The 26305-nt window shown below is 40.9% G+C and overlaps 2 protein-coding genes across 2 annotated transcripts; both read right to left on the bottom strand.

Annotated features, from left to right (window-relative positions):
* Positions 1-1678: 1678 nt before the first annotated feature.
* On the bottom strand, positions 1679-9217 carry ythdf1 (YTH N6-methyladenosine RNA binding protein F1). Its single transcript, XM_083895137.1, has 6 exons — positions 8887-9217; positions 8485-8512; positions 6717-6811; positions 4981-6624; positions 3384-3428; positions 1679-3261 (listed from the first exon to the last, which is right to left on the bottom strand). Exons 1-6 carry the CDS (start codon positions 8914-8916, stop codon positions 3247-3249), a joined length of 1857 nt encoding a protein of 618 aa, XP_083751263.1. The 5' UTR covers positions 8917-9217; the 3' UTR covers positions 1679-3246.
* Positions 9218-11428: 2211 nt separating this feature from the next.
* Positions 11429-16354, bottom strand: nkain5 (sodium/potassium transporting ATPase interacting 5; the record flags this gene model as incomplete). Its single annotated transcript, XM_083895160.1, has 5 exons — positions 11429-11497; positions 12545-12742; positions 14209-14289; positions 15371-15508; positions 16301-16354. The coding sequence occupies 5 exons, from the start codon at positions 16352-16354 to the stop codon at positions 11429-11431; spliced, it is 540 nt and encodes a 179-aa protein (XP_083751286.1).
* Positions 16355-26305: the final 9951 nt, after the last annotated feature.

Genomic DNA, 26305 nt, shown 5'->3' with positions numbered 1-26305 from the left:
ACGCTTGCTGTGTTTGGCCTCCACGGATCCGTCAGTGGAGTGAGTGAGGCGGGGATGAGATTAAAAAGATGCTGCGGAATGAAGACACGCGCGCGCAGCTGGAGCTGGAGACAGCGGAATGTCCTTCACGGAGGAGGAGAGCGTCGTCTCCGTGTGATGCAGCTGTTTTATTAGTCTTGTTAATGATAGAAATGAGATTACAGGTCATGAATCGCAATGGCGCCCACGGAGGCGCGTGAAATGATGTGATTTTTTCTATTTTTTATTTATATATTTATTTTTGTTTAATTTTGATTGTGTGTCAGGTTGATAACTCGGGATTACCACTCCTCGTGTTCACAGCGGACCTTGATTTATTAGCCATACAATTAAGGCACGCGGTGAATGCCAAGAGAGGGATCGCACTCTCTGCTTTTCATCCTGTGAAGATCATTCATGAAGATGAAGATGATGCAGAGTAACAGTGTAACACATGCAGCAGCAGCAGCAGCTCAGGCCTGAACAAAGACTGTTCCTGCTGCTGCAGCTTCACTCTGGAGAGCAGATTATTATCTTTTTATTTTATTTTAAACCATATATACTGTGAGTTTGTGTGGTGTATATATGTGTATATATGTTTCTCCTGAAAGAAAGCAGCCATCACTGAAACGACAGGTCTTTGGACAGGGCCGGTCCAAGCCTTTTACGGGGCCCTATATGAATTTAATGTGTGGTGCTCGACTATTGTTGATACAAATGTAACATTGCATTAATTACAGTTGTATTATAATCACACCAAACCAGTGACACTCGTGTTTCCATGAGGAATAGTACCAAAATAACCGGCCCCAACCGTTCCATTTTTCAGTACCCTTCCCTTGGGGAACCAGAGTAATGTTACGGTGCAGTACAGGTGGAGCTAGACACACGATTGGGTGACAGGAACGCGTCGCTCTCCTGTGTTAGTTTATTCTCACACTCTGACACTTGACGTCCTGTTGAGACAAACGGTCACAAACTGAGCAGAAAAAAAACGTTACTGGTACAACGTCACGCTCACGAATCTCGCCAACACAGCCATCGACATTTAGTACGACTAAATGTACAGTTCTGACCCAGGTTTTGCAATTCCAAACTGTACTGAACTGGGGCATGATGGAAACACAGAGGGCAGTAAAATCACAAAAGCATGAAAGACGAGAGCTGATGCACAAACATACACTTAATAAGCAAGTTATTCAGATATGCAAATAGATCTAAAGGTATCTACCTCTATTTATGTTAAAATGTATGTTTTTTTGCTTATGCTATGTTCTTCTCACTCATTTAAATGTAAAATTGTCTGTTTAATAATTATTAAACTTGATGTATTGTTTTAAATGTACTTGTCTGGTTTGTTGATTAAATAGTTTGAACTTTTTCCATCCGGACATTTGTTTTTCATCTGATAATAACTCAACATCTATTTCAATCACGTCGTTGGTCATGGAGGGAAAAGCAATTACAATATTTGAACCTTACCATTGTACACAGAGCCTTGAGATAATGCATGTTGTCATCATATGGAAGTACACAAACACAATTGAATAGGAGCAATTTGGTGTCAAATGCAGTTAAAACAATTTGCAGTATAATGATAGTGGGACAGTAAAGGAATAACAACATCCCAGTGATCTCAATAAGGAAAAATACAAACAGGTAATAATATCTTTAATAATGAACATGATCAAATCTAAGAATGTGACAGTGACCTCTGACACAATGGATATTTAATTCAGGGGTGACTTAAAACTTTTTTTTTTTGAATAAATTTTCTATATTCCAATACCGTAATATAACTCTGATTGCTCCACAGTCGTACTCCCTTGTTTCTTTCACTCCAGCATACATACACATACACACAATACAGCAAGCAATTAAAAAAAGAAAGAAAGAAGAAGTCACAAACGTATACCATAATAGGCTAGTCTCTGGGTGTTCATACACTTGACAATAAATTGGTTAAATATAATGCTACAGTTAAACATTTTGAGGCGATCTTAGTTAGAAATGCCGGTACATTAAAGCTTACATTTTTCGTGGGGGATGACGTGGAAAAGGTTATAGCGATGAAAATGATGAAAATGTGGAGATCAATATGATGTTAAGAAAGAAGAAGAAAAAAAAAGCAAAAGAACCAAAAAGGACAGGCCTGGCTTTGAGTTTTAAAAGCAGTACATGCTACATTTCCTTCAGAATCTCACTGACAGACGCTCTGTTGGAGCAGTTGGGAACAGAGAGAGAAATCAAAGTCACTGAAAACAAACTGTAAGCCATACAGATTATCTGAATTTCATTCCTTTAGATTTTAAAAAAGGGACTGCCTTTGAGAGCTTTTGTTAACTGGACATCACTTCCCTGTATGTCGAGCCGTTTACGAGTTTAAAGTACAGTGTTAAGGAGAAACAAAGTCATTTATTCTACTGCTGAAAAGAAATGTTAAGGCTCCAATCCGAGAAAAAGAAAAACCTAAATTTTCTGCACCTTAATGTTACACTGATATCAATTAGAAGCAAGTTGGTCTTTTTTTTTCTTTTCTTTTTTTCCAAAATACTTTGCTAACATTTATGCTTTTCTACGGTCACAACCTTGCACATTTAGGCCTATGCATACACAAACTCTCAGTGTCACATTCCTCTACCAAGGTAAAACAGCCCAGACATGAAAACATTAGAGGGCCGTCATAGAAGTCTCTTTCCTTCTAATAATATAAAATACAACTGGCCACAAACAGATAGCAGACATTTGTCAATTAAGTGTTGTTCACTCATTAAGATTAACCAATACAAGCACTTAACATTTCTCCAACACACACACCACAAAGTGAACAGTCACTGAATATCAGCAGCATGTTGTCAAGAGATTTTCAAAACAGACGTGCAGATATTTATATTAAGTTTAAGAATGCAAGTTCTGGGGGGAGCGATAGAGATTTAAAAGGCTAAAAAAAAATTACAGGGAGAAAAAAAAAATATACATATATATTATTGAAGCGATTCACCTGGTGGAGCGAGCTTCATCCCTGCACTCATCTTAAAGTTTGGGAACCAGGAGCAATGTGGCTCAAAAGTTTCGACATGGGCCAAAGTCAAAATAATTAAATAGAAAAACATATTAGTTTTCAATTTCTATATGTCCGTGTGTTAACTTTTTAAATCTTTAAATTTTAGTATGTCCATCCGAGCACAACCACTGATCGAAGCTTTCAGAAGTCGCTCTTCTTACGTTTTACTTCTGACGATCCTGGGTGGAGGAGAAACACAAAGACAACAGGGTTTTATATCATCGTACAACTACCACTACAATACTCACATGAAATATTCTCGCCATATCAAACCAGTCTAAAGAGAGAGAAGGAACTTTACCTGATCGATTCTGGATCGGTTCTGTATTGGGACAGGCTCATAGCCCTGTTAAGAAAAAAAAATCATAATAAAAAATCAAATCAAATCAAAGCCTCATTAAATGTAAGACAGTAATATAAAATATAACATAAATACATATCTCATTAGCTTTAAAGCAGCTTGAGGTAGTGACACAGTCATATGGCGTGTTTCCACCAAGTGGTACAGTCCGGTTCGGTACAGTACATATTTTTTTGTTAGGAATACCAAAATATCCAGCCCCAACCGTTACATTTTTCAGTACCCTTCCCGTGAAGTACCAGAGCATTAGTACAGTAATGGTGGAGCTAGACCCACAAACGTCTTGTTGAGACTAAACAGCCATAAACCGCACGGAAAAACGAGCTGCTGACGTCATCCACTGACATCATCATCCGCTGACATCATCATCCGCCGTCTGTTGCGTCACATCCGATGTTGTTGTTCATCGCCACGTCTCACGCTCCACATCTTGCTGACTCAGTGAATACCTTGACAACAGTACCAAGTAAAAGGTACTGTTCTCAGTCCTGACTGAAGCACGTTACCGTACTGTACCAAACCGAACTGTACCATGATAGAAACATGGGTATAGACACACCACCACTGCCAGGAACCAGCCTGACACCAACCTTCACTAAAAGCACAGCTGCCAGGAGGGACACGAGTAAAATCTGATTTTAACCACTTCACAAAAAGCTCCCATAAGTCAAGTTTATATTGTAAAATTTTAGTAAATATTAGCCAGTTTACGTCAACATTAGACAGTCTTTTCCGGCTGGGGAGAAAAGTTTGTTTTTGCTTTGTAAACCACGCACTGCACCAAAGTCCACAGACAAAATCAGCCATTATACCCAATGGCAAAGCTGAAGATCCACTGCTGCCTCCATTAGTTCAAATGTGTTATTCATGACTTAAAATCCTTCTTTCAGTTTAAACCGAGAGACCCCATCTTACCAAACCAGGCAGCAGTAGACCAGTGGTTCCTCCAGAGCTAAAATACAGATTTCTTAATATGACTTTGGTGCAGGAGAGTGAGTGGATTACAAATGTCAGTTTACAGTTACAGAGCAGATGTCAAATGTTGAGATAAATTAAGTGAACCTTTTCTTCAGTGGCTAAAATATTGTTTTTTTTGTGTGGCAGCTGTCAGCCATGTGATCTGGGAGAACAACCATGCCAGTTTTACGGTTGCCCAGCAGGGGGCGTGATGTGTCAGTTCCTCATACAACCATACTTGAACAGCCAAAACAAAGAATATAAAAATATTAAAAATAAGCAACTGAAAGAATCAATATTTTTTTTACTGTTAAGGTGTTACCACACCTTGCTATTGACGAAAACATATTGTACTCAGTCACTATTATATCATATATAAATTATAAATTGAACTCATTCAATTACATTATATTATTTTAAAATGTAATCAGTCTAGAGGAGGTTTCTGAGAGAGTTTTAAACCTGTGAAGGTTACTGCATTTTAACAGGTGAAGATTAAGGATTCTTTCCAACACGTTCATTTCTAATACATATTTTCCTTTTCTTACACCTATGGGTAAAATCTCAAAGAAATGTCTACCTTTTTCACCACCTCCTCCTCCTCCTGCTTCTTCTCATAGTGGGAGAAGTCATCAAAGATGGAGGTGGTGTGTTTGTACTGGGCAATGATCTTGAGCACCTGCTTCGCCTTCTCCAAAGGAACCTCTTGAGTGTCACGAGAGTTGGTCACTGGCTTGTTGTCATTGTTTTCCAGGCGAATGTGTCGCAGCTGGCTATTAGGCACGTCCTTAACAAACAACCAGTTCACATCAAACTTGCCCTTCCACTTGTCCTGCGCCCAAACGCCAGCACTGGTGCCATAGTCCACAGGTGAGCGCATCTCCGCCACACCGCAGAAATGGCCGCTGCCATTCACACTGAACAACAAATAGACAGGGCCTTTTGAGTTCATCGCTCTGAAGGCTGAGTCCAAACGCTTGTTTCCATGCTCTGTGCTGCACCAGATTGAATACTTGATGGAGCGGTGGATGTCGTCCTCGGAGTAGCTCTTGATGATGAACACGCGGCCGTTCTTCAGGTTCCAGTCAAACTCCTTAGGGTTGTAGCTATGGGCCGCCCGTAGCTTCTCCAGCACAGGGTGAGACTCCAATCCTGGCTCTGGAAGCAAACCCACTCCACCTCCGTTACCGATGCCGCCACCATTAGAGGAGCCACTGCTATCCAAGCTTCCACCACCATAGCACAAGTTGCGGTTGCGTGGGGCAACCCATCGGGTCTGAGGTGTTGGAGCAGAGTTGTGGTTGTGGTTGTGATAAGACTGTGGAGGCGGTGGAGGACCCTGCATGGTCATCTGCTGCACCAGGGACTGGGCAGACTGTATGGATTGTTGAAGGGGAGGGAGGAGACTGGGAGCATGGGAGTGAAGCTGTGGCTGGTGCTGTTGATGATGGTGGTGGTGGTGGTGGTGATGTGGCAAAGGAGGGGCCATCTTGGTAGCAGTCCCTTTATTATCCCATGAATCAATGTCCATGTTGTGTTTAATGTTGGGTGGAGGCAGACCTCCTCCGGATAAAGGTGTGCCAGGTTTGTTCTTGGTCTTTTGCTGCTGCATCTTGGCAGGTTTACTTGCAATAGCAGCCCACGATGTAGGTTTTGGAGGGGGCATTCCAATTGGTGTCCCACCATTGCCAGCGGCAACTGCAGCTACGCTGCCACCTCCACCAATCACAGAGCCTGCACTTTTCACACCCGAGCCACTTCCTGTCACATCCCCGCCTATCTTTAGGCCCAGCATGCCCTGCTCTAGGCTGTTCATACCTGGAGCCTTGCTCAAGGTGTCACTATGGAAACCTGTCTGGCCATCTGGGACTAAGGTGCCTCCTAGAGAGCTAGGAGGGTAACTGTAACTCCCTCCATAGGCTGAGCTCTGAGTCTGTTGACCCTGAGAACCACTGGTGCCCCAAGCAGAGAAGGCCGGATTCTCAGGGAAAAAATTAAACCGGTGAGGATAGATGCTGCTGCTGAGACCTCCTGGCTGCCCAAACACTGTGTCGTGCATGAAGTGATGGTCTCCATTGCTGAGGGGGGCATAGGGTGTCAGGTAGGGAATTGGTGGATCACCTCCTGTTGACCAGGGAGCTTCACTGAGAGGGTAGGGAAATCCAATGGAGGGGGCATAGTAGCTGGACAGGTAGGGGTCCGTCATGGACTGATAACTGTTATTCTATGAACAGACACAGAGTAAAGATAAGTTGTTAGGGCAAGAATGCAGAAAAAGAAAGAAGAGACTAATTATAATTCAGAGGTGTTTCCCACCTGGTTGGACTGGCCGGTGAGATAGGGCTCAAAGTCATTGTCATGGACTGTGTCCTTCTGGTGGAGGGAGCCATTCTGCACTGAAACTGGAAAGGCTGCAATGAAATCAGATCAATGACAAAGCTGCATGTCAGAATTTAAAACATTTCCAAACAACCTAATGGTGCAGAAATCTATTATGGAGCCTAAAATATCAGCAGTGCATTAGAGGGAAAATCCTGCTTATGATGCTTCAACTGTGCAGTGTGTACCACCAGCACATACTGTATAACACTGAAAAAGTAACTGGGGAATTAAAAAATACAGACATCAATCGATAAACATGAATGGTGTACAGTAAAAATCTCAAATAGATGGTGTTTAATAGACCATGTGAATGACTGTTAAATGTAATGTGGATAATAATACACAATGTAATGGAAACACACTGTATTAGACTTGTTTTAGTCTTTCTGTTTTTACATAAAAAGAGACTATATTCTTTTGAGTATTGCACAAAAGTTATAGGCGTTTAAATTCCTATCCATCATTTCAGCATCTGATCAATACCACTGTAGATTTTTTCTGCAGTGAGAAAATAAGCCAACACATTTTGGATGCACACCCACAGTTATAAAAAAAAAAACTACCCTTTGTGGCAAAATGAACAAGGATCCCTACAACGAGTAGTGAGGCCCTCAGAGTCCAGACCACAGTATTACAAGTTCAATAGGTTTATACAAGAAAACAGCCTAAATGCAGGTTCTCCAAATTGTTTGGAACAAGCCCACAATGTGCTCGGCAAATTTTGTAAGTTAAAAAAGATCTTTGTTCCATTTTTAGAGTCGTAATGTTACATGAGATTTTAGCAGCATTTTTTAAATATTGTGAGAGCAAAACGGTCTGAGTTCTGTTTTTGGGCCTGAGACAGTATCAAATGACAGGTCTTCCTGGCAAAATCTAGTTTTGTTTCAGCTGCAGTGGAGCAGAGCAGAGGGAAGCAGGAACTACAGATACCACTGTCCGATGCTTGCCCATTATAACATGAGCTCAGCTTGATGCATCTAAAGATCTAGATCAGATCTACAAGAAAAATGGCAAGACAGAGAGAGACAGAGATCATGATATTTTGGATACTCCAGCAGCTTTTAAATCTATTGTGTGGAAGTACTTTGCTTTCACAGTGAAAAATTAGAAAAGGTGACAAACAAATAAAACAGCTATGCAGACACTGGCAGACTGGAGACCAAAACATTGAGGAATGTGAGTAATATGAGAGGCCACTTGGCAAATTGTCACCCCCCCAAAGATTATAAAAGATGTGCCGAAAAATCCAACCAGGCCAAAATAATCATCATAATAGCACAAGAGCTTAACTGTAACATTTGATGAATAAAGCAAAATGGCCATAATTTAAAATGTGGTGGACAACAAAGGTTGCAAGCGAGAAGTAAACACGCTGAAGCTATAGTTTAAAATCCCACCACAGACCAACTAATCAAAGCTCTGTACAAAGAGACAAAGCTTAAGTTTCACAGCCTCAAGCAGTCAGAGATCATCACACTCACCACAGAAGGGTGGACTTCACGTGCAACTCTGAGCTTTAGGTCCATCACAGTTAACAAGATATTACTCATACCATGGGCAAGTAGCTGCGGGTATTATTATCATATGATGCGATTTTGATATTATTACATCACGAGCTGCTGGGTATGCGGAGTGTTTTACATGGCTGCTATAATGATTAATAACAGGGACGTGGAGAGGTTCACCAACAATGTGTTCTTACCTTTACTTGCATCTTGTCCTTTCGATGTCTTGATTGTCATATTCGATGGAGGAATGCATGTGAAAGGAAGGAAGACAAGAAGAAAGCTTTGCATGGGTTATCCACAGCATTACCCTGTGATGTGTTCATAAAATTATTTTTTTTTAAACCAAAAGAAGAAAACATAGACACAAACAGGCCACTAGAAGCGAGCGTTGCTGTGTTATGGTAGATAGGCAGAAGAAGCCGTGGTGCAGGCCTTCGTTATTGACCAGTTTTGCAGCTAACCTCAGGTGGCTAACTAGCTGACTAGCTGCCAGTGGTGGCATCGTCTTCCAGGAGTGGGACGCGCACACAGCGCACAGCTCGTTTTCCCAACGGAAAATAACAACCAGCCTGTGGGCGTGTGGCCTCCCCGCTTACCTGAGGGTCGATACTGGCCGCAGACATCATTCATCCACCTGGTGTTGTGGTTGGAGCCTGGCAAGACGTTCAGAGTGTCCGCCGTGTGTGCGGCTAATAGCCGGAGAAGCAGCTCCGCGCTACTTTGCTAACAGTTAAGCACAGTTAGCAACCGCCGTTAGCCGGTGTCTCTGCTCGGACAGCGCACAGTTTGTTTATCGTCGTAGCGCTGCTGCAACTCCACGCTGTCCCGTCCACATGAACCCAGCGAGACGTTTATCCACTTCGACCCCCCTTCACCGTTACACTAAAATCCGACCAGCCTCGGTGGCCCTGCTCACTTGCCCCAATGGCAGCTTCATCCGGGGTCTTAGAGGCGGAAGTGACGTTGGTGAGGTAGAAGACGCGTCCGCTGCTACCTAGCAGCAGCACTGCTGTGGCACTATGTAGCTTCATTTAAGTGTCATTTAAACACGCTTTCTGTTGTATTAAGGCAATGGAATTTTGATTTTCTGCGAAATTAACATCTAAATAGTCAAAATGACACAATTCAACATCATAATTCAATATGTAAACTGTATTAATTTGAGGTGCAGTGATTAGACATTTAATCTATTAACTGAGTTCAAATGCATGTCACACTCTAATCCAGCTTTGTCTCATGTGACACCAAATTAATTTATGATTATTTGTCTGTCTGTCTGCTAGAATAAATTAGCATAGACCTATATCGGGGCCTCAACTAACAATTATTTTCATAATCAATTAAACTCTATTTTATTGATTAATCAATTAGTCGTTTGGTCCATAAAATATCCGAAAATGTTGAAAGATATTGATCGGTGTTTCACAAAACACTGTTTTGTCCACAAACCAGAAATAATTTAGTTTAAATTATTTCTTTGTTAAAAGAAGCAGAGGCATTGTTTTTAAGAAGAAAGTCAGCTCACTGTCAAAGTGCATCAGGGCAAATGGATCATTTCCTGAATTAAAAAAATTCATGAAAATTATTCCTTAAGAGGTTTGCGAATATTTTCAACTGATCCTTGTTCAGAGTGATGCCGACTATTACTGTAGAAAATTTCAAGTCATTCCGAGATACTTTTTGTTTTTAAGAAGAAAGTCAGCTCACTGTCAAAGTGCATCAGGGCAAATGGATTTTTTCCTGAAATTCAAAAATTCATGCAAATTATTCCTTAAGAGATTTGGAAATATTTTCAACGGATCCTTGTTCAGAGTGATGCCGACTATTACTGTGGAATATTTCAAGTCATTCCAAGTCAGCTCACTGTCAAATGGATCATTTCCTGAATTTCAAAAATTCATGAAAATTATTCCTTAAGAGGTTTGCGAATATTAACTCACAAATACACTCAAACCGATTATCAAAATAATTGATGATTCATTTAGTAATCGATTAATAACCAATGAATCAAGTAGTCGCTGCAGCTCGAGGCCTATATAATTTCATCATGTATCTATCTATACAATTGTATATCATTTTTGAACACCATGTACTCAGAGTATATTAAAAAATGGGATCTCCTTTGAGTTTACCACAATTCTGTTGGAATAGATCAGTGTCTTCTTGTCAAAATCATGCTGAAAACCAACATGTTCACAATTAATATTTTCCTAAAACAAGGGGACACTTAGACAAAAGTGAATTTCTTTTTTTAATTCACAGAACATGCCTGTTCACAGACACATGATAGTGACAGTGTGTGGAATTCCTCTCGTTCATTGTGTTAAAAGTACAGCAGCATGGATTATGTATGTATGCATTTTAATGCATCAATAATGAAGGTGACATTACAAAGACAATATACCCGTTATAGTCATATCAGTTTTTTTTTAGTTTAGTAGTGTAGTTAGCACTACAGTACACACTGTATTATAGGTGTTATGTCACAAAATGATACCATACAATGATATGTATACTTATAACTGAAATGGCACAAATAATTTACACATGTTTACAATTTAAAACATGAGAAAGAAACAGCTGGTTATTTCCACATTTCTAATCACACTGTTGCTTTACATGAGTATTAAATATCCAGTCATTTCCCACACCGATGCATCACTCGACGCTCGAGGTAAACACATTATGGAAAGTGTGTAGAGCACAGTGAGGTTCAGCATCTGTGAAAATGTTTTATCGTCAACCAGACGTCAGCCTCTCGTCAGTGTCTTCATCCTCTGCCTGCTTCCAAACTCTCTTTCCTTTTTTGCGGTTATTTATAGTCTGGACAAAATTACAGAAATGTGTAAGATGTTGGGACAAAAAAAAAAAAAGACGGTAAATAAGTGAGTGACAGCGATACATACCCGTATTCTCACTAGAAGAACAAGTGAGGAGGTTTGGGTGGATGATGAAAATCACCAATGAAATTAACTACAAGAAATGGGAAAACAAAGACAAACGCTAAAGGATACGACATCACAAATGTGTATATACATAAAAACACAAGGCAGCACAAATACAATACATAGATCTCTATGATGCTTATGTGTGGTTTGAACCCCATCTCTTTACTACGTGAAAATGATTGATCAGGAACTACTTACAGCTGTCTTCCTCGTCTGAGTAAGTGCTGACAACGTAGCAAGCATAAACAAATCCCAGGAGCTGCGGAAAATAACACACAAACAGATAAAGGTTAACGGTTATCATTATGAGCCTTTACTGACATTTTGACTTGTCACACAAGAAAAGCACCGGTATCAATAAAAATAAAAACAAGGACACAAATAATAAGTAACTTGTGTTTTTCCTGACTATAGCATATAAATAATGCTAAATAAGTGCTGTGAAAAGGGCACACTGTGTTCACAGATGTATGAAGCTACTGTTTGTGCCGAGAGAAAAGTCATAGCTTCAAATTAGATTGATTAAAATAAATAAATAAAACTTTCAGCACTTCATTAAGCAAGTAACAGTCTGAAGCAAATTTGAGATTGTGCTAATTTCACGGGAAATTAGCGCTTCACTGTGCAAAAAACAACAACAACATTTTGTGTTTTCTTTCGTCCGATGCAGAGAGTCAGACCACGAACCAGAAAACACCCACAAACAAAACCCTCTCAAATGTTAACAGGAATAGTTGAACCGAGTTCTGAAAATAATGATCAGCAAAGAACTGAAGGTGAGAAACAGTGATGTGGCATTTACAAAAACAAAAGCCCCAAAAAAATGAAATATGAATTCCTTTGTAGGCTTCAAAAAATACATTTTTTCCACAACATTTTTCAAAAAAATGCAATTTACTGCACTTAATATATAGCTACAAACTAGAATCTCAATTACAGCTGGAATTATTGTATCATCTCATTTGATAACATATATAAAATAATATATATATAGTTATATATTAACATATAAACTCAGCTTTGCACAAATATATCACTAAAACCATTATGTGACGCCTTCTTCAAATGGAGTTTCACAATTCACATTTGCTGTTGCTCAGCAGAGGTTTTTCTCTCTATACATCTTGATACATACTTAGTGATGGAAAAACATAATTAAATGGTGAATAAACGATTTATATTGTAAAATCGTTTATTCACATAGTAATGATTGTGTTGATTCGTTCATTCCTTTTAATATTGAATGAGTGTAAATATGTGTCGAGTCACGACATCACACAAAACCACCACCGATGATGAGACTCACTGATAGGAGGAGCTGGATGATGCAGTGCAGGATCTCGATGTACTGGTATTCCAGCCAGCAGCTCAGGACTGTGGTCAGCTCAGGGTTCTGCTGGTTGTGCCACACTGGAGAGGGAAGACTCTCGCTCTCACACCCCGGACCGTTGTCCTTCCACCACGAGCGATGTGACGACACTCCGAGGGTGAGAACATCGCTGTCCTACGGGTCGAAGACACTGGGACCTTTAACTTTTACCATCTCACATGCTGTGTGTCTCTATTTCATTGGAAATCTACTTCTTCCAAATGACCATCACTGAGAATTACACTACCGTTCAAAAGTTTGGGGTCAACTGTACAAGTTGTTTTCCATTAAAAGTCAGACTTTTATTCATCAAAAGAGTTGAAAATGAATAGAAAATATATAGAAATAATGATTTTTATTCAAAATAATAATTTTGCCCTTTCGTCAAAGAACCAGCAAAACTGTTTTCAGCTGTACTAACATCATTGCACAAGGGTTTTCTAATCACCAATAGTCTTCTAACACCATTAGCAAACACAATGTACCATTAGAACAGTGGAAATGTGCCTCTATACACCTATGTACATATTACATTAAAAACCAGACGTTTGCAGCTAGAATAGTCGTTTACCACATTAACAATGTATAGAGTGTATTTTTGATTAATTTCATGTTATATTCATTGAAAAAATAATGTGCCTTTCCTTCAAAAATAAGGACATTTCTGAGTGACCCCAAACTTTTGAATAGTAGTGTACGTACATTTATTTCTGGGTGATGCCATCCTTCAAAGAGAACAAGAAAATTAAACACAAAATAAACAAGTAAAATATGTTTATAGCTCTTCCCTGAATCATTTTATATTTTATAAACAACAAAAATTATTATGCAATTCAATAGAACGTCATTCAACAACAATGAAACAGTCCCACACACGTTTGTCTAATTCCTACAGTAAGAAAAATACATAAAAAGGAAGCTGTTGCAACCAAAATTCATAATTTCCCACGCATTCATTCATCGTCTACCGCTTTATGAGGCAGGGGGCGCTGGTGCCAATCCCAGCTGACATAAGGTGAAAGGCGGGGTCACCCTGGACAGGTCGCCAGTCCATCACAGGGACTCACACCTACAGTCAAATTAAGAGTGTCCAATTTGGCCCAAATCTGCATGTTTTTGGACTGTGGGAGGAAACCGAACCTTGTTCACGAACCCCAGTCTTCTTGCAATCACTACTCCAAACATGTGGTACTATAATTACTCATGTAACATAAAAAGAGGCTTATTATGGCACAACAGTGGCCTCTGGCTGCCAAGAGAAAAACTCAGGGGGGACAATATATACAAATGGTTTCTTTTTTATATATCACATTACACGGAGCAAACAGTTTTAACATCACAATGAGACGTTAAGGCCAAATACTTGTCTATTTCATCTTTAGAGGATGTGGTAAAATCCTGCCTCTTAGTTAGTGTTTGCTCCATAATTTATATAGTTGTATCCACAGTTTTTCCAAACTAAACTTCAGTTTTAACTTCAGACTAAAAGTCCTGTCACCGTACACACTTCTTCTATACGAGTGTGGAACTATAATAGAAGGGCTGAACTCTGTAGCTGTGGGTCTTTAATTATCTGACAGTTACGTGACCATTAGACGTACCTTTGAAAGCCCTCCCAAATCCAAGTAGAGGCAGCTCACGAAGACATTCCAGCCGACCCACATCAAGGTCCACAGCAGGTACTGAGCAAACAACAACATTGCAGCAAAGAATGAATATGTGGCTCAACTCTCAGCAAGAGAAATACATTCATCTAATAGTGAATAGTTCAGGGTGAAGTAATGGACATTACTTCAGGCCTCCATAAATTGTCAAATTATCAGGAAATAAATCCACACACTGCTACTTTACAAAAAAAATACAATAATCTTACAGAATCCACGTCATTGAAGAGATTTCAATTTTGACCAAAAGAACAACTAAACACCTATTTTCTAGTACCATAGCATCAAAACTGCCAAATGACTTTGTGTATTTAATAGTTAAAACTAAACAATCTAAACCACAAGCACAACTGTAAATCTTCATTTTCTTTTTTTTTTGGTAATATATGTTTCTTAGTATATTGTACATTAGATAATATTTTAGTATAGATTTTTTTTCTGCTTGGTTGGAGTAGCTGTAATAAAAACGAGTATAAATGCATCAGTATAAACAATCTCTAAACCCACTGCCAGTGGATCATTTACATGTAAACGTAAACACGTTAGTCCGACTAAAATCGAGCTAGTCTTAGTCGGACTAACAGACCTGGGTAATGTGATTCATAGTCCGATTACTCCTGCATGTATATGCTTAGTCAGGCTGAAATCGGACTTCTCGTACTGCACTGTCTTTGACCCGGACGTAGAAGCAATGCCCTACGGCGGCGTCTTTCTCCAGACAACACAAGAGCCACGGCTCCATCTAATTTATGTCACGATTAACACAAACATTACTGTTTGTTTTGGCTTTTTCTAATTCAATACGCGTTAACTTAAAGACACATACAGAGAGTCAGACGTACAAAGCCAATAAATCGATTTTCTCCTACGTCTGTATACTTGGACTGCAACTGCAAGTTGTCCGATTGCCTGTCTTAGTCGGACTATGCGGCCTTAGCTTGATTAAACTGTACACCCGCATAAGATTTTAGCTCCAGATGTCCTTTTCTGACGCAACCCTCCCCTTTATCTGGGGCTTGAGTACACTAGGATGTGTTCTTTTAACTCCAGCAAAGGACTTCATACACTGGCTTTTCCCTCCTCAGACAGTTTTTCTTACCATGATCACGTAGCGTGATCTGTACTGGATGACACCAAACAGGCCCAGGATGACCATGATGATGTGAACAAAGTTGATCATGATGGGAGCCCACTGGTAGCCGAGGAAGTCAAACGCCTGCCTCTCCAGTGCAGTTATCTGGACAGGTCAACAAAGCACAAACACAGTTGAAAGACGCCCCCGCGACACAAACGGGGAGTTACGAAAGACCACGTTGTGTGACACCGGAGACCGTGTTGGACAGTGAGCTGTCATTTGTACATTTACGCGATGCAGCCTGGTTTGATAGTGTTCTGTCCTCATGAATGAGTGAGTGAGTGAGTGAGTGCGGTGGGGGCAGGGTGGGAAAAAGACAGAGGCACATTACAAAGTGGGTGCAGCCTTTCATTGTGGAGGCTGCACTGGTGGGGAGTCACTGCTTTTCATCAGCAACCTCCAACTGAGCCATACAAAAGATATCTTATTTATGTTCGTAAGGCTTCAAGTGACTTTCATTACTGAACAACCTGATTTATAGGGAACGACAGAAAGTAGTGAGAAACACTCATAATAGTTGCCAATAGTCTGATTTATGCAGATAAAAACAGATAAAAAACCTGCACCAGGTTTATATTCAAAAACATCTTAGTCATTATGACACATTTCTTTAAAATAAAAAAAGTTACTTTAGAAAATCAATAAAAAACACAAACAAGTTTGTCATTAGGAAAAAAATTTTTTTTTTTAAATTATTATTATTTATTTATTTTTTAAACAGGTGCACGTGCAGCTTTAAGATGATGAACAGGTGATTTTCAGCAGTGCAGAGAGGAAGGACAGTGACAGGCCTCTCGTGTGTGTGTGTGTGTGTGTGTGTGTGTGTGTGTGTGTGTGTGTGTGTGTGTGTGTGTGTGTGTGTGTGTGTGTGTGTGAGAGAGAAAAACATCTTACCAACTGCAGGCAACACAGGAGGATGAGCACACACCGCGCCGAGCAGCAGCCCATCTTCTTTACGGCGGTGATGATGATGATGATGATGATGGTGAAGGTGTGATCCACTGCACTGACCGGATTTCAAATGTTGCTCAAACACAGTTAAGGACCAAACCAGCGGGGGTTCGGCTCCATAGTCAGAGACGGAGTAGTGGAAATGAGCATCAGCGCACTTTACCTCACGAGATAAACACACGTAGGCTGTTCCTGCGTGGAAGTGGGAGTGGGAGGGGGGGAGGGTAGATGGGTATGACGGAAGATTAGTGCCACAAAGCAGAAGCGGAGGGGAACCCTGAAGGACGAATGCTGAGAGGACACGTTAGGACATAATTGTGTTGATGTTGATATAAAGGGGAAACAAATACATTAAAACTCTATGTCCATGTAACACAACTACAGTTTGTTTCTCACCATAATTAAAGGTGCATTATGTAATAAATGATAAAATCCTCCTAATATGTCACAGAGACTCAGGAATAATGTTCATATAACAAACTGAACTCACCAACAACAACAGTACAGACAAAATATTTGCATAAAAAAAATGTTTTGCAGACTGCAAATCATGTTTATGTTTTGAAATCATGTTTTGGCGTCATGTGGCGCCACCTACCGCTGTCTACCAACCATTGCAGTCAGTAGAGTCTCAGCTGCCAAGCAACCACGGGTTGCCAATTACGTCAGAAAACGAAAACTAAAAGACCTCAGTGTTTTGAATTTGAATGTAGTAACTGTTTTTGGCCACATTCTTACATATGGCACCTTTAACACTGGGCCTATTTCTAAATCATTCAGTGTGTTTACATGCACAGTTTAATCAAGTTAAGGCCGTAGTCCATGCAACTCAGACAGGTAATAGATTTATGAATGCGAGTATTTCTGACTCTGCCTCCGTAGGTGGCGCTCTATCACAGAAACACAAACAGCAGTAAGTAACAAAACCACCATAATTCAGGTACAATACAATTTGTGTATAGTGCAAAAATGTTACAGCTACAGTATCACCAACATTTGGAATAACAGTCACAATTGGCTCTTACTAAATTAGAGGTAACAACAACATTAAGGTGCAATGGCCACAAAAGGCTAGTTTTGCAGAAATATAAGCAACAGTACCAATAATATCCAGGAACAAACATTGGTACTAGCAGCTCAAAAAGGATGCAAAGTGTTGCAAAATGCCAGAAATAGGCGAAGCAACGGTTTTATTGGCTTTTTAATAATACATTCATAATTTATGGGTTAATGGGCCGGTCCAAAGTGCTTGAAGGGCCTGATCTGGCCCCCGGGCCTTAAGTTGAATGGCCTTGGTATCTATGATAAGAGGACACATATAACCCATTTAAAGACCAACAGTTTTGTCACACACACACACACACACACACACACACAGAGTAACATCCCCCGGCATGGATTGACCCTCATACAGCAACACCGTCGTCTGCACCCTGATAGGTAGAAGTCCTCACACTGTGCTCCAAAGACACCAGTAGGTGGTGCTAGTTGTGGAGGAACAGTGCAGGCTCCAGATGTGTGTGTGAGGGTTATCAGATTTGACTGAGACTCAACACAAAGTTACACAACATTGTGTAATTCTTTAACCAGTAGTAGTAGTAGTAGTAGTAGTAGTAGTAGTAGTAGTAGTAGTAGTAGTGTCTTACCTAACACACTGACATCATAAAAAGCGTCTGTGTGTGAGGATGCAGTGCAGCTGTGATCTCTATGGACTGTGTATAAATTATAAATGGCAATAATACTATGAAACATGTAATGAGGGTCAGTCTGGGTTAAATGTGGCACATAAAAAAACAACACAATATTGTTATTAATGCACCATAATTAATAGAATAAAATAGTATAACTATGTATAACTGACTTGTGTATGTGTGTTTCTTATGTACTGTGACTTCTCTGTCTTTTTTTTTCTTTTTTTTAGCGCAGACAAACAAAACGCGCACACGCACGCACCTTCAGCAGGGAAGTGATGAATCCTCTTAACAACAGCATCTACCATTCATCCATTCATTCATTCATTCATTATTAGGGCGACAGAGCCGCACTTCCTCTTCCTTCCGAGGGATGACGCTAGAATCCAAAGACAAACTCGTAATTGTGGGGGTCTCCAGCTCTGCCCGTGTCACATGGAAGCACAGTAGCTGAGCCGAGGGGACGCGCGTGGAGATGGAGGGCGCGTGACTGACTGTGGAGGAGAACAACCTGGCGCGTGGATGTTAACACTGGAGCTTCAGACGAACACAGACGGGTCTTTTTGTTTGGACTCTGATCACAGATCAGCTCACACTGACTGACTGACTGACTGCAGGTGGGGGGGGGGAGCGGGGGTCGCGCAGTGACAGCGGGTCAGAGGATGCCACTATGCTGCATTCCCGTTTGCTGAAGCCCGAGAAAAAAGCCATCAAGTTGTCGCCGGTTGTTGATTATGCGCGCGCGGGGAGCGAGTCCTGGTCCGAGTGGGAACAGAAGCTGAAGGAAGCTGATGATGATGATGATGTTGATGATGATGATGCTGCGCCTCCCCAAATATCTGAGCTGAGTGAGTAGATGCTATAGCGCAAAGCTGTGTGACAGAGGGGTGGGGGGGTCATTCATGTATGTGTCTATAGATATAGATTAAATATCCTTTCTTCATGCAGAGGCTTTGTGTTGTTCATGTTCATGTCTTTAACACACACACACACACAGACAGAGAAACACGTGTGTGTGTGTGTGTGTCCACCTCACTGTTACTGCATAGCCCCCTTCTTTTTTTCCTCCTCCTATGGATTTAAACCCCCAAAAAGATTCACCATCACAGAACTTCACTGTGATTTGATGAGTGTGAGGACGCAGGAAGAATCCAGCCGTGCGTTTTCCCCTCCCTCCTCCTCCTCCTCCTCCTCCTCCTCCTCATCCTCCTCTCTCTGCGTAATACGTTTTGCCGACTGCGAGGCATAAAGATAATTAACGTTAGACCTTCCGTTCACATTTGCACAGCCCTCCCCTCCATCTCACTCCTTCCTTCCCTCCCTCGCTCATAAATGTGGTTGGTTGGTTGGGTGAGGTGAGGTGGGGATGGATGGGTTGTGTGTTACCAGGTGACCTGCAGGGACACAACATCCTTCACCATCACCTGCTTTGATCTGCAAAATGAATCGGAAACGCTTTGATGATGAAGAGGAGAAGAAAATAGGAGGAGAGAGAGAGAGAGAGAGAGAGAGAGAGAGAGAGAGAGAGAGAGAGAGAGAGAATCATCATCATCATCAGACAGAGACTGAACAGTGATAAATTTCAGCCTCCCTCTCTCTGCACCAGAGCCTGACATCCTTCATTCCTCTGTGGCCGCTTTTACCCTCCATACCTGCACGGGTGCCCCCCCCCCCCGCACCCCCCGCACCCCCCGCACCCCCCCACCCCCTCCAAAAAAAGAAAATCCCTGATCACACCCTGTGCACCGTGGTTTTCTGTGTCAGCCTAAGTCGTGCTGTGTGTGTGTGTGTGTAACCTGTTGTCACCATCATCATCACCATCATCATCATCATCATCATCACTGCAGCCTAAGGTGTGTGTGTGTGTGTGTGTGTGTGTGTGTGTGTGTGTGTGTGTGTGTGTGTGTGTGTGTGTGTGTGTGTGTGTGTGTGTGTGTGTGTGTGTGTGTGCCCCCCTGACATCCCTCATGCATGATGTCTTCATAAATATATGCGCCGTCTAAAAACAAACAAACAAAACAGATGTGATGCTTCTGCTGCTGCTGCTGCTGATGATGATGATGATGATGATGATGATGGAGGCTCCTCCGTCACAGCTGTTATAGGCCGGAATGTGAGTCATGTGATCACCAAAAAAAAAAATTAATTAATTATGATTTAATAATTTGCTTTAGATGAATAATGGCAGACTGTGTTTGTTTGTTTGTGAGGCAGCGTCACACACACACAGAGAGAGAGAGAGACGGGAGATTCACACACACACACACACATTCGTGCAGACTCGTGTTCCCTCCCATTCATTCACTACCCCCCCCCCCCAACCAAAGCATCACCCCTAACCTTTACCATAACTAGTTAAGGTCTAACCTGAACCTTAACCTATAACCACAGTTCAAATATCTGACTCAAACCTGCAGAGCTGTTCCTCAAACATGAGGTTGTGCCTCGATAGGACCAGGTTTTGGTCTCCACGAGGACTACTGGTCCTGACAAGACGAGTGTATTTAGAAGAAAAGGTCCTAAAGAGGCAACACACACACACACACACACACACACACACACAGACACACAGCTTCTCCCTCACAGGGGCACGGTTAATCGTTGTTGCAAGCAAACATTTGACCTAATTCACATTCTCACACAATAGCAGCCTCCCCCCTCCTCCTCCTTCACACACACATACACACACACGCACTCTCTCACACACACACACACACACACACACACACACACACACACACACACACACACACACACACACACACACACAGCTGTTATTTGTGTCACACAGTGAGAGTGAGGGTTTTTTTTTTGCTCCACATGAGCTCCCAGGTGGTTTATCCAAACCTGAGTAGATTGGCAGAGAGTGAGGACACTGTGTCGACTGCCTGGGCTTGTTTGAGCAGCTATTTATGAATAATGAACACACACACACACACACACACACACACACACGCACACGCACACACGCACACACACACACACACACACACACATAAATGCAGTGCATGTTACAAGAGCATTTAATAGCCTATGAGTGATATTGATTACTCGTTTGAGTCTCATCAGGTGCAAACAGCTGAAACGAACACGTTTTCTTTATCATTTGAAGGAGTTACACTTCATTCAGTTGTTGACTGGTTTGTGACTACACGCTTTAAACCCCCTTTAAAACACCTTTCCTGAGTAAAGGGGTTTTAAAGGGTTCTTGGTGGAACACTCCAAAAGTGTTCCTGGAACTAAAAAGGGTTCTCCTATGAGGACAAGCCGAAGAAACTTATACGGTTCTACTTTTATTTCTAAGAGTGAGCACATCATTGTGATCTGACAAGTGCATCATTGTGATTGGCTGAATGTGTCACTGACCTTTAGATTCCGGTCAACAGGTGATTGGCTGCTCTCACTGAAACTGAAAGTTATTTTAGTTTTTCTGGTCTGTGAAACAAAGACAGAGACAGGTCAAGTGTCTGGTATCATCAACATCATAAGAAAACATCAGATCAAGAGACCAAAATGAAATTGAAAACAATTTAGAAACAGGGTCAGTTAATCAATGAATCAATCATTCATTCATTCTTTATTTCTGTTAAAGGCGCCATATGTAAGAATGTGGCCAAAAACGGTTACTACATTCAAATTCAAGGTTTTAGGTTTTGTTATCTGACGTAACTGGCAACCCGTGGTTGCTCGGCAGCTGAGACTCTACTGACTGCAATGATTGGTAGAAGGCGGTAGGTGGCGCCACATGCCAAAATATGATTTCAAAACATAAACATGATTTGCAGTCTGCAAAATATGTTTTTTAATGCAAATATTTTGTCTGTACTGTTGTTGTTGGTGAGTTGAGTTTGTTATATGAACATTATTCCTGAGTCTCTGTGACATATTAGGAGGATTTTATGGCCAGTTGATTTAGATTTATTACATAATGCACCTTTAAATAGTTTGTAAAATACATATATATGTATGCAGTTGTTTGATAGCTGATTAATCCTTCAAGTTATTTTTAAAAGTCAACACTTCCTCATTCCAGTTGAACTATTTAGTGGTTTTATGTGACAGATACTATACTACGCCTTTCAGATTTTTATTTTGATCAGTTGCGTTTATCAAAACAATACATTTGATTATAATTTCTGCTGCTTTAGATCATTTTTCTAACTGTTTTTGTTGTTGGTGCTTTATAGAGAAACAGTTCATTGATGAATAACAGGCAGCTTAACAACTACTGAAAACAATGGTTTGACGACTAAAGTGAGCGCTATATTTTTAGGCTCAGTGGTTTATTTAACTGGCCTTTCAATCACACACTGGATGTTGCTTTGTGTTTTAACTGTTCACAAAGATCAAGAGATGTAGAGTCATGTAGTATTTAAAAACTTCAGGTAATGATTGACGATCCTTGTGGTGAGGACACCTGGTAAACCTGGTGTTGGAGGTTTGTAAAGAGAAACACAGGCAGAGTGAGGACGGGGGACACACATTGTTTAGCAAGAAAGCAGCTGGTGAAGGGCCATTTTTTTCTTGCTCTGAGCACTAAGTCCAGTGGGTTATTAGCTCAGACGAGGAAGCTGTAGGGCCAGCGATTACACTGCAGTGCTGAGGCGTCGTGGAGGCAGAGGGACGGAGGAGAGACGAATGGGTGGGGAGGGTACGGACACACAGGGATGGGGGGGGTAATGTGACAGCCTCCTCTCATCATCTTCTCTCAGTGTCTTCAAACACCTGCCTCTGGACTCCCACGCACATCTCCCTCTCTCGCCTTTCTTTTCCTGCACACCTACACCTTTCCCCTTCTCTCTCATTAGCGTCTCCAGCTCCTCAGCTCTGTCGTCAGATTAAGACAGATATAATTGAACCGACGCTGGTGCAACTGTGTGCACTAAATTATCATTGCATCACAGGTGCGTGTGATACTTTAAATCCCACGAGTGTGGTGGTAAAACACTGCTGGGTGGAGACGTGGCATTAAAGGCCCAGTGTGCAACATTTGTGAGGGTTAATTTGATATAAGTGTGTCATGACGTGGGTTAAAAGATAGACTGTGTTGTTTTCGTAGCCTTGAAATTAACCCTCTGGGCAGAGAAAACTTGGCTTGTAACTGGAGGGTTGCTGGTTCTGGCCGGAGGCTGTCAGGCACCTGAGCAAGGTCAGAGTGTGTCAGAGTGTACCCCAGTGTACACCCAGTGCACTCCTAGTGCCGGTCCAAAGAACTGGATAAATGGGAAGGTTGAATCAGAAAAGGTTAAGTCAAGTATGTGTATCACTGAAAAAGCAGGCGATTCCAAGAGAGGGAGAAGCTGAGAGTCTGTCGTAATGAACCAGCATAGAAATGTACTACACACTTGAAGAAGAACAACATCCTTTCTGGTATTTAAAGGCCACCGTAGTTCTGGAGTGAGCGCAGGTGTTCGTCACAATCTCCAGTTGCTTTTTCCACTGTACAGTTCTAGCAACTCTACTCAACCGTTAGAGACAGAGTCCTTTTTTATAAAGTTCCTGCTCTGAGCTGATACTAAGGCCTCACTTTACATTACGCTTCTCGCAACAGCGGCGAAATTTCCCGCTGTCGGGACGTCTTTAGACTTTAGACACATCACCCGAAAATCTGGCAGGACACCACGCTTGCAACTTTCCTCTTTACTCGCTCGACTGTACGATCGTAGCCCGCATCCGCTGTTGCATTTTTACGTAGGCCATCTTGTTTCTGGACAACTCCAGCTTCTTCTGGATCTCGTCAGGACTCCCTGAAGAACTCTGTGTGCACAGCCTTAACACGAGGTTGCAGAACAACGGCTGATAAGATACACACTGTGGTAAAATAACATCATTTAACAGAGAAAAATCATAAAACAAGGGTTTACTGTGCTCAGCATCTGTGATGGAGTTAGATGTGAATCACCGTCACTCAAACAGATGATGCAAAAATAAATCAGTCATTTAAAGACTTATTTGCTAGTTGTGTAACTTTTGTGTAGCTTTTTTTTTTCATAATGGAGCTATAATTACTCTAAAAAAACATCAACGTCTGCAACTCCATAGATTTTAAACCATAGATATATATATATATTATATATACTGTATATAAAAATTGACATAGTCTACCCGTTTCTTCTTTGAAGCCAACCAGGAAGCAACAATAAATCCTCAGGCGACATCTGTGAACTTCTGTTCTGCAGATCAGACGCTAACGACTGGTTCCCTCTGTATTTCAGCCTGTGAACAAAAAAATAAGGCTTTTATTGTGAAGCAGCTTAACTTTCACAGTAAAAGTGTGAAATACCTGGACAACTGTAGGATTCACTGTCTGTCATGACGTTTGTGTACATTCATGTTCTCCAGATGATAACTCAACCAGGTCAGAGGTTTACAGCAACATCTACCAAATGAATCATATTGAAAAAGAAATAACTCGTTATTTTACAATGTGGACAGTTTCAGTGACATTTAGCCTTTAAATCAACTTAATTATTTGTTAGTTAAATGTTAGGCAGTTTGTTGTTATATCATGGTCACAATAATAAAGAAATGAATGAGATTGTAGCTCAATCATGGTCCAGATTGAAGTATTTTTTTTTAGTAAATTCAAATGACACAGAACTGATTGTACACGTTTCAGGGATTTTGCAGCGTGTTCTTCAGAAGATGCAGCTTGTTAATGTGATACTCTCTGTATAACTGCATTCTATTTTAGACATGAAAGCATGGTCACACAAAGCCTAACACAAAGTAAAGAAGCAGAGGGATAAGTGAAGAAGAACATCCCAGAAACTGGTCCTTATTTAGCCTCACTGACGTTCCTCAGGTCACTACAACACAAACAGAGCTGATCCTTCAGCAGCATGGAGCGATGCCTTCAGATAAATCGCTCACCAGACGACGACAGACAAATTGTTGAAGTAATTTGGACGTCGAAAATTAAATTCCGTCTTTTGTGGGAATCTAATAATAATAATTAAAAAAAAAAAAAGACGTTCATACATCCACCACAACAACACAGTGTTTGTAAGAAGATCTTTGTTGTAAATGGAATAAATGCAGACGCTGAGAGACGTTTGCACAAACGCACAGAGACACTGAAGCATCTCAGCACTAATTCTGACCATGTGTGTTTCCTGCAGTCTGACGTTCAGACGGACAAACACATAAACACACACTGTCACAGTGGACAGATGGCACAGTTTGATAGAGATTAGAACAGGCTTTTTTTTGTTGTTGTTGCTATTGTTTATTTTAAACATATTACACTGTCTGGCAGAAGAGAAAACAGCAAAGATGTTCTTGTGTGCGCTCACTCTGCTTTCAGTTTCAGGTCAGTCTGCCTGCTGGCATGTTGTTGACTCACCCCGTCAGTTTGTTGTTGTTGTTGTTGAAACGGTTAAAAAAAAAAAACAGGAAATTTGTATTTCTGCCTGACTCAGTTGTCCTATGTCATATGCTGCAATTTCCACCTGCAAACCACAGATCCTACTATAAGTGAATGATACAGGAGAAACAGAGAACCACAATACAGGTTCCAGGGTTGAAACACAAAGTGAGTCTTCAACGTCATGAAAATTCATAAAATCACACACACGTCAGTGTTGGAACACACTTCACATGAGAAGTGACACTTTTGGAAATGTTGATATGACACGAGGTGTTTGTTCTTCTGTACAGAGTGTAAACATCATGGTACAAGACATTTACCGTGTTTTACAGAAAAGCAAAAAAGCAATGTTTTATATATGTATAAATATATGTATATATATATAGCCTGAGGGCTGTTTTTACAGAAATGTGCAGTGACCAGCCGCCTCCCCGTCCCCCTTAAACAACAATAGGCGATTTCCAATGACACCTCAGTAGTAAACCTCCCTAAAGAGGCCCCACCTCACTTTAAACTGTGTGAAGTTATCGTTCTGCAAGTTGGAAAATGAAGAAGATTATTTACAGTGTAATGCATCTTTTTTACTCAGTTTATATGTTTTTTTCAATTATTTACAGTATTTTATGTATAATGTGGGTTCTTTACAGTGTAATGTATTTTTTTTACTAAGTTTATATAGTTTTTTTAAAAAGCTATTTACAGTATTTTATTGTTCTTTACATTTATATTTTCACATACTTTTTAATTACAAGGTTTTTCATGTTATTTCATTAATTTTGAAAAAAAATATTTTGAACTCATACATTTTTCGTTGATGTCAAATTATTTGTGACATAATGGTGATGAACACTGGTTGGAAGGAGGGGCCCCCTGCGAATGTTTGCTTAG

The sequence above is a fragment of the Microchirus variegatus genome (assembly GCF_963457635.1).
Source record: "Microchirus variegatus genome assembly, chromosome: 9".
Classification (NCBI taxonomy): domain Eukaryota; kingdom Metazoa; phylum Chordata; class Actinopteri; order Pleuronectiformes; family Soleidae; genus Microchirus; species Microchirus variegatus.
Note: the sequence above shows the minus strand (reverse complement) of the source record. Positions and strands in the feature narration are given on the sequence as shown.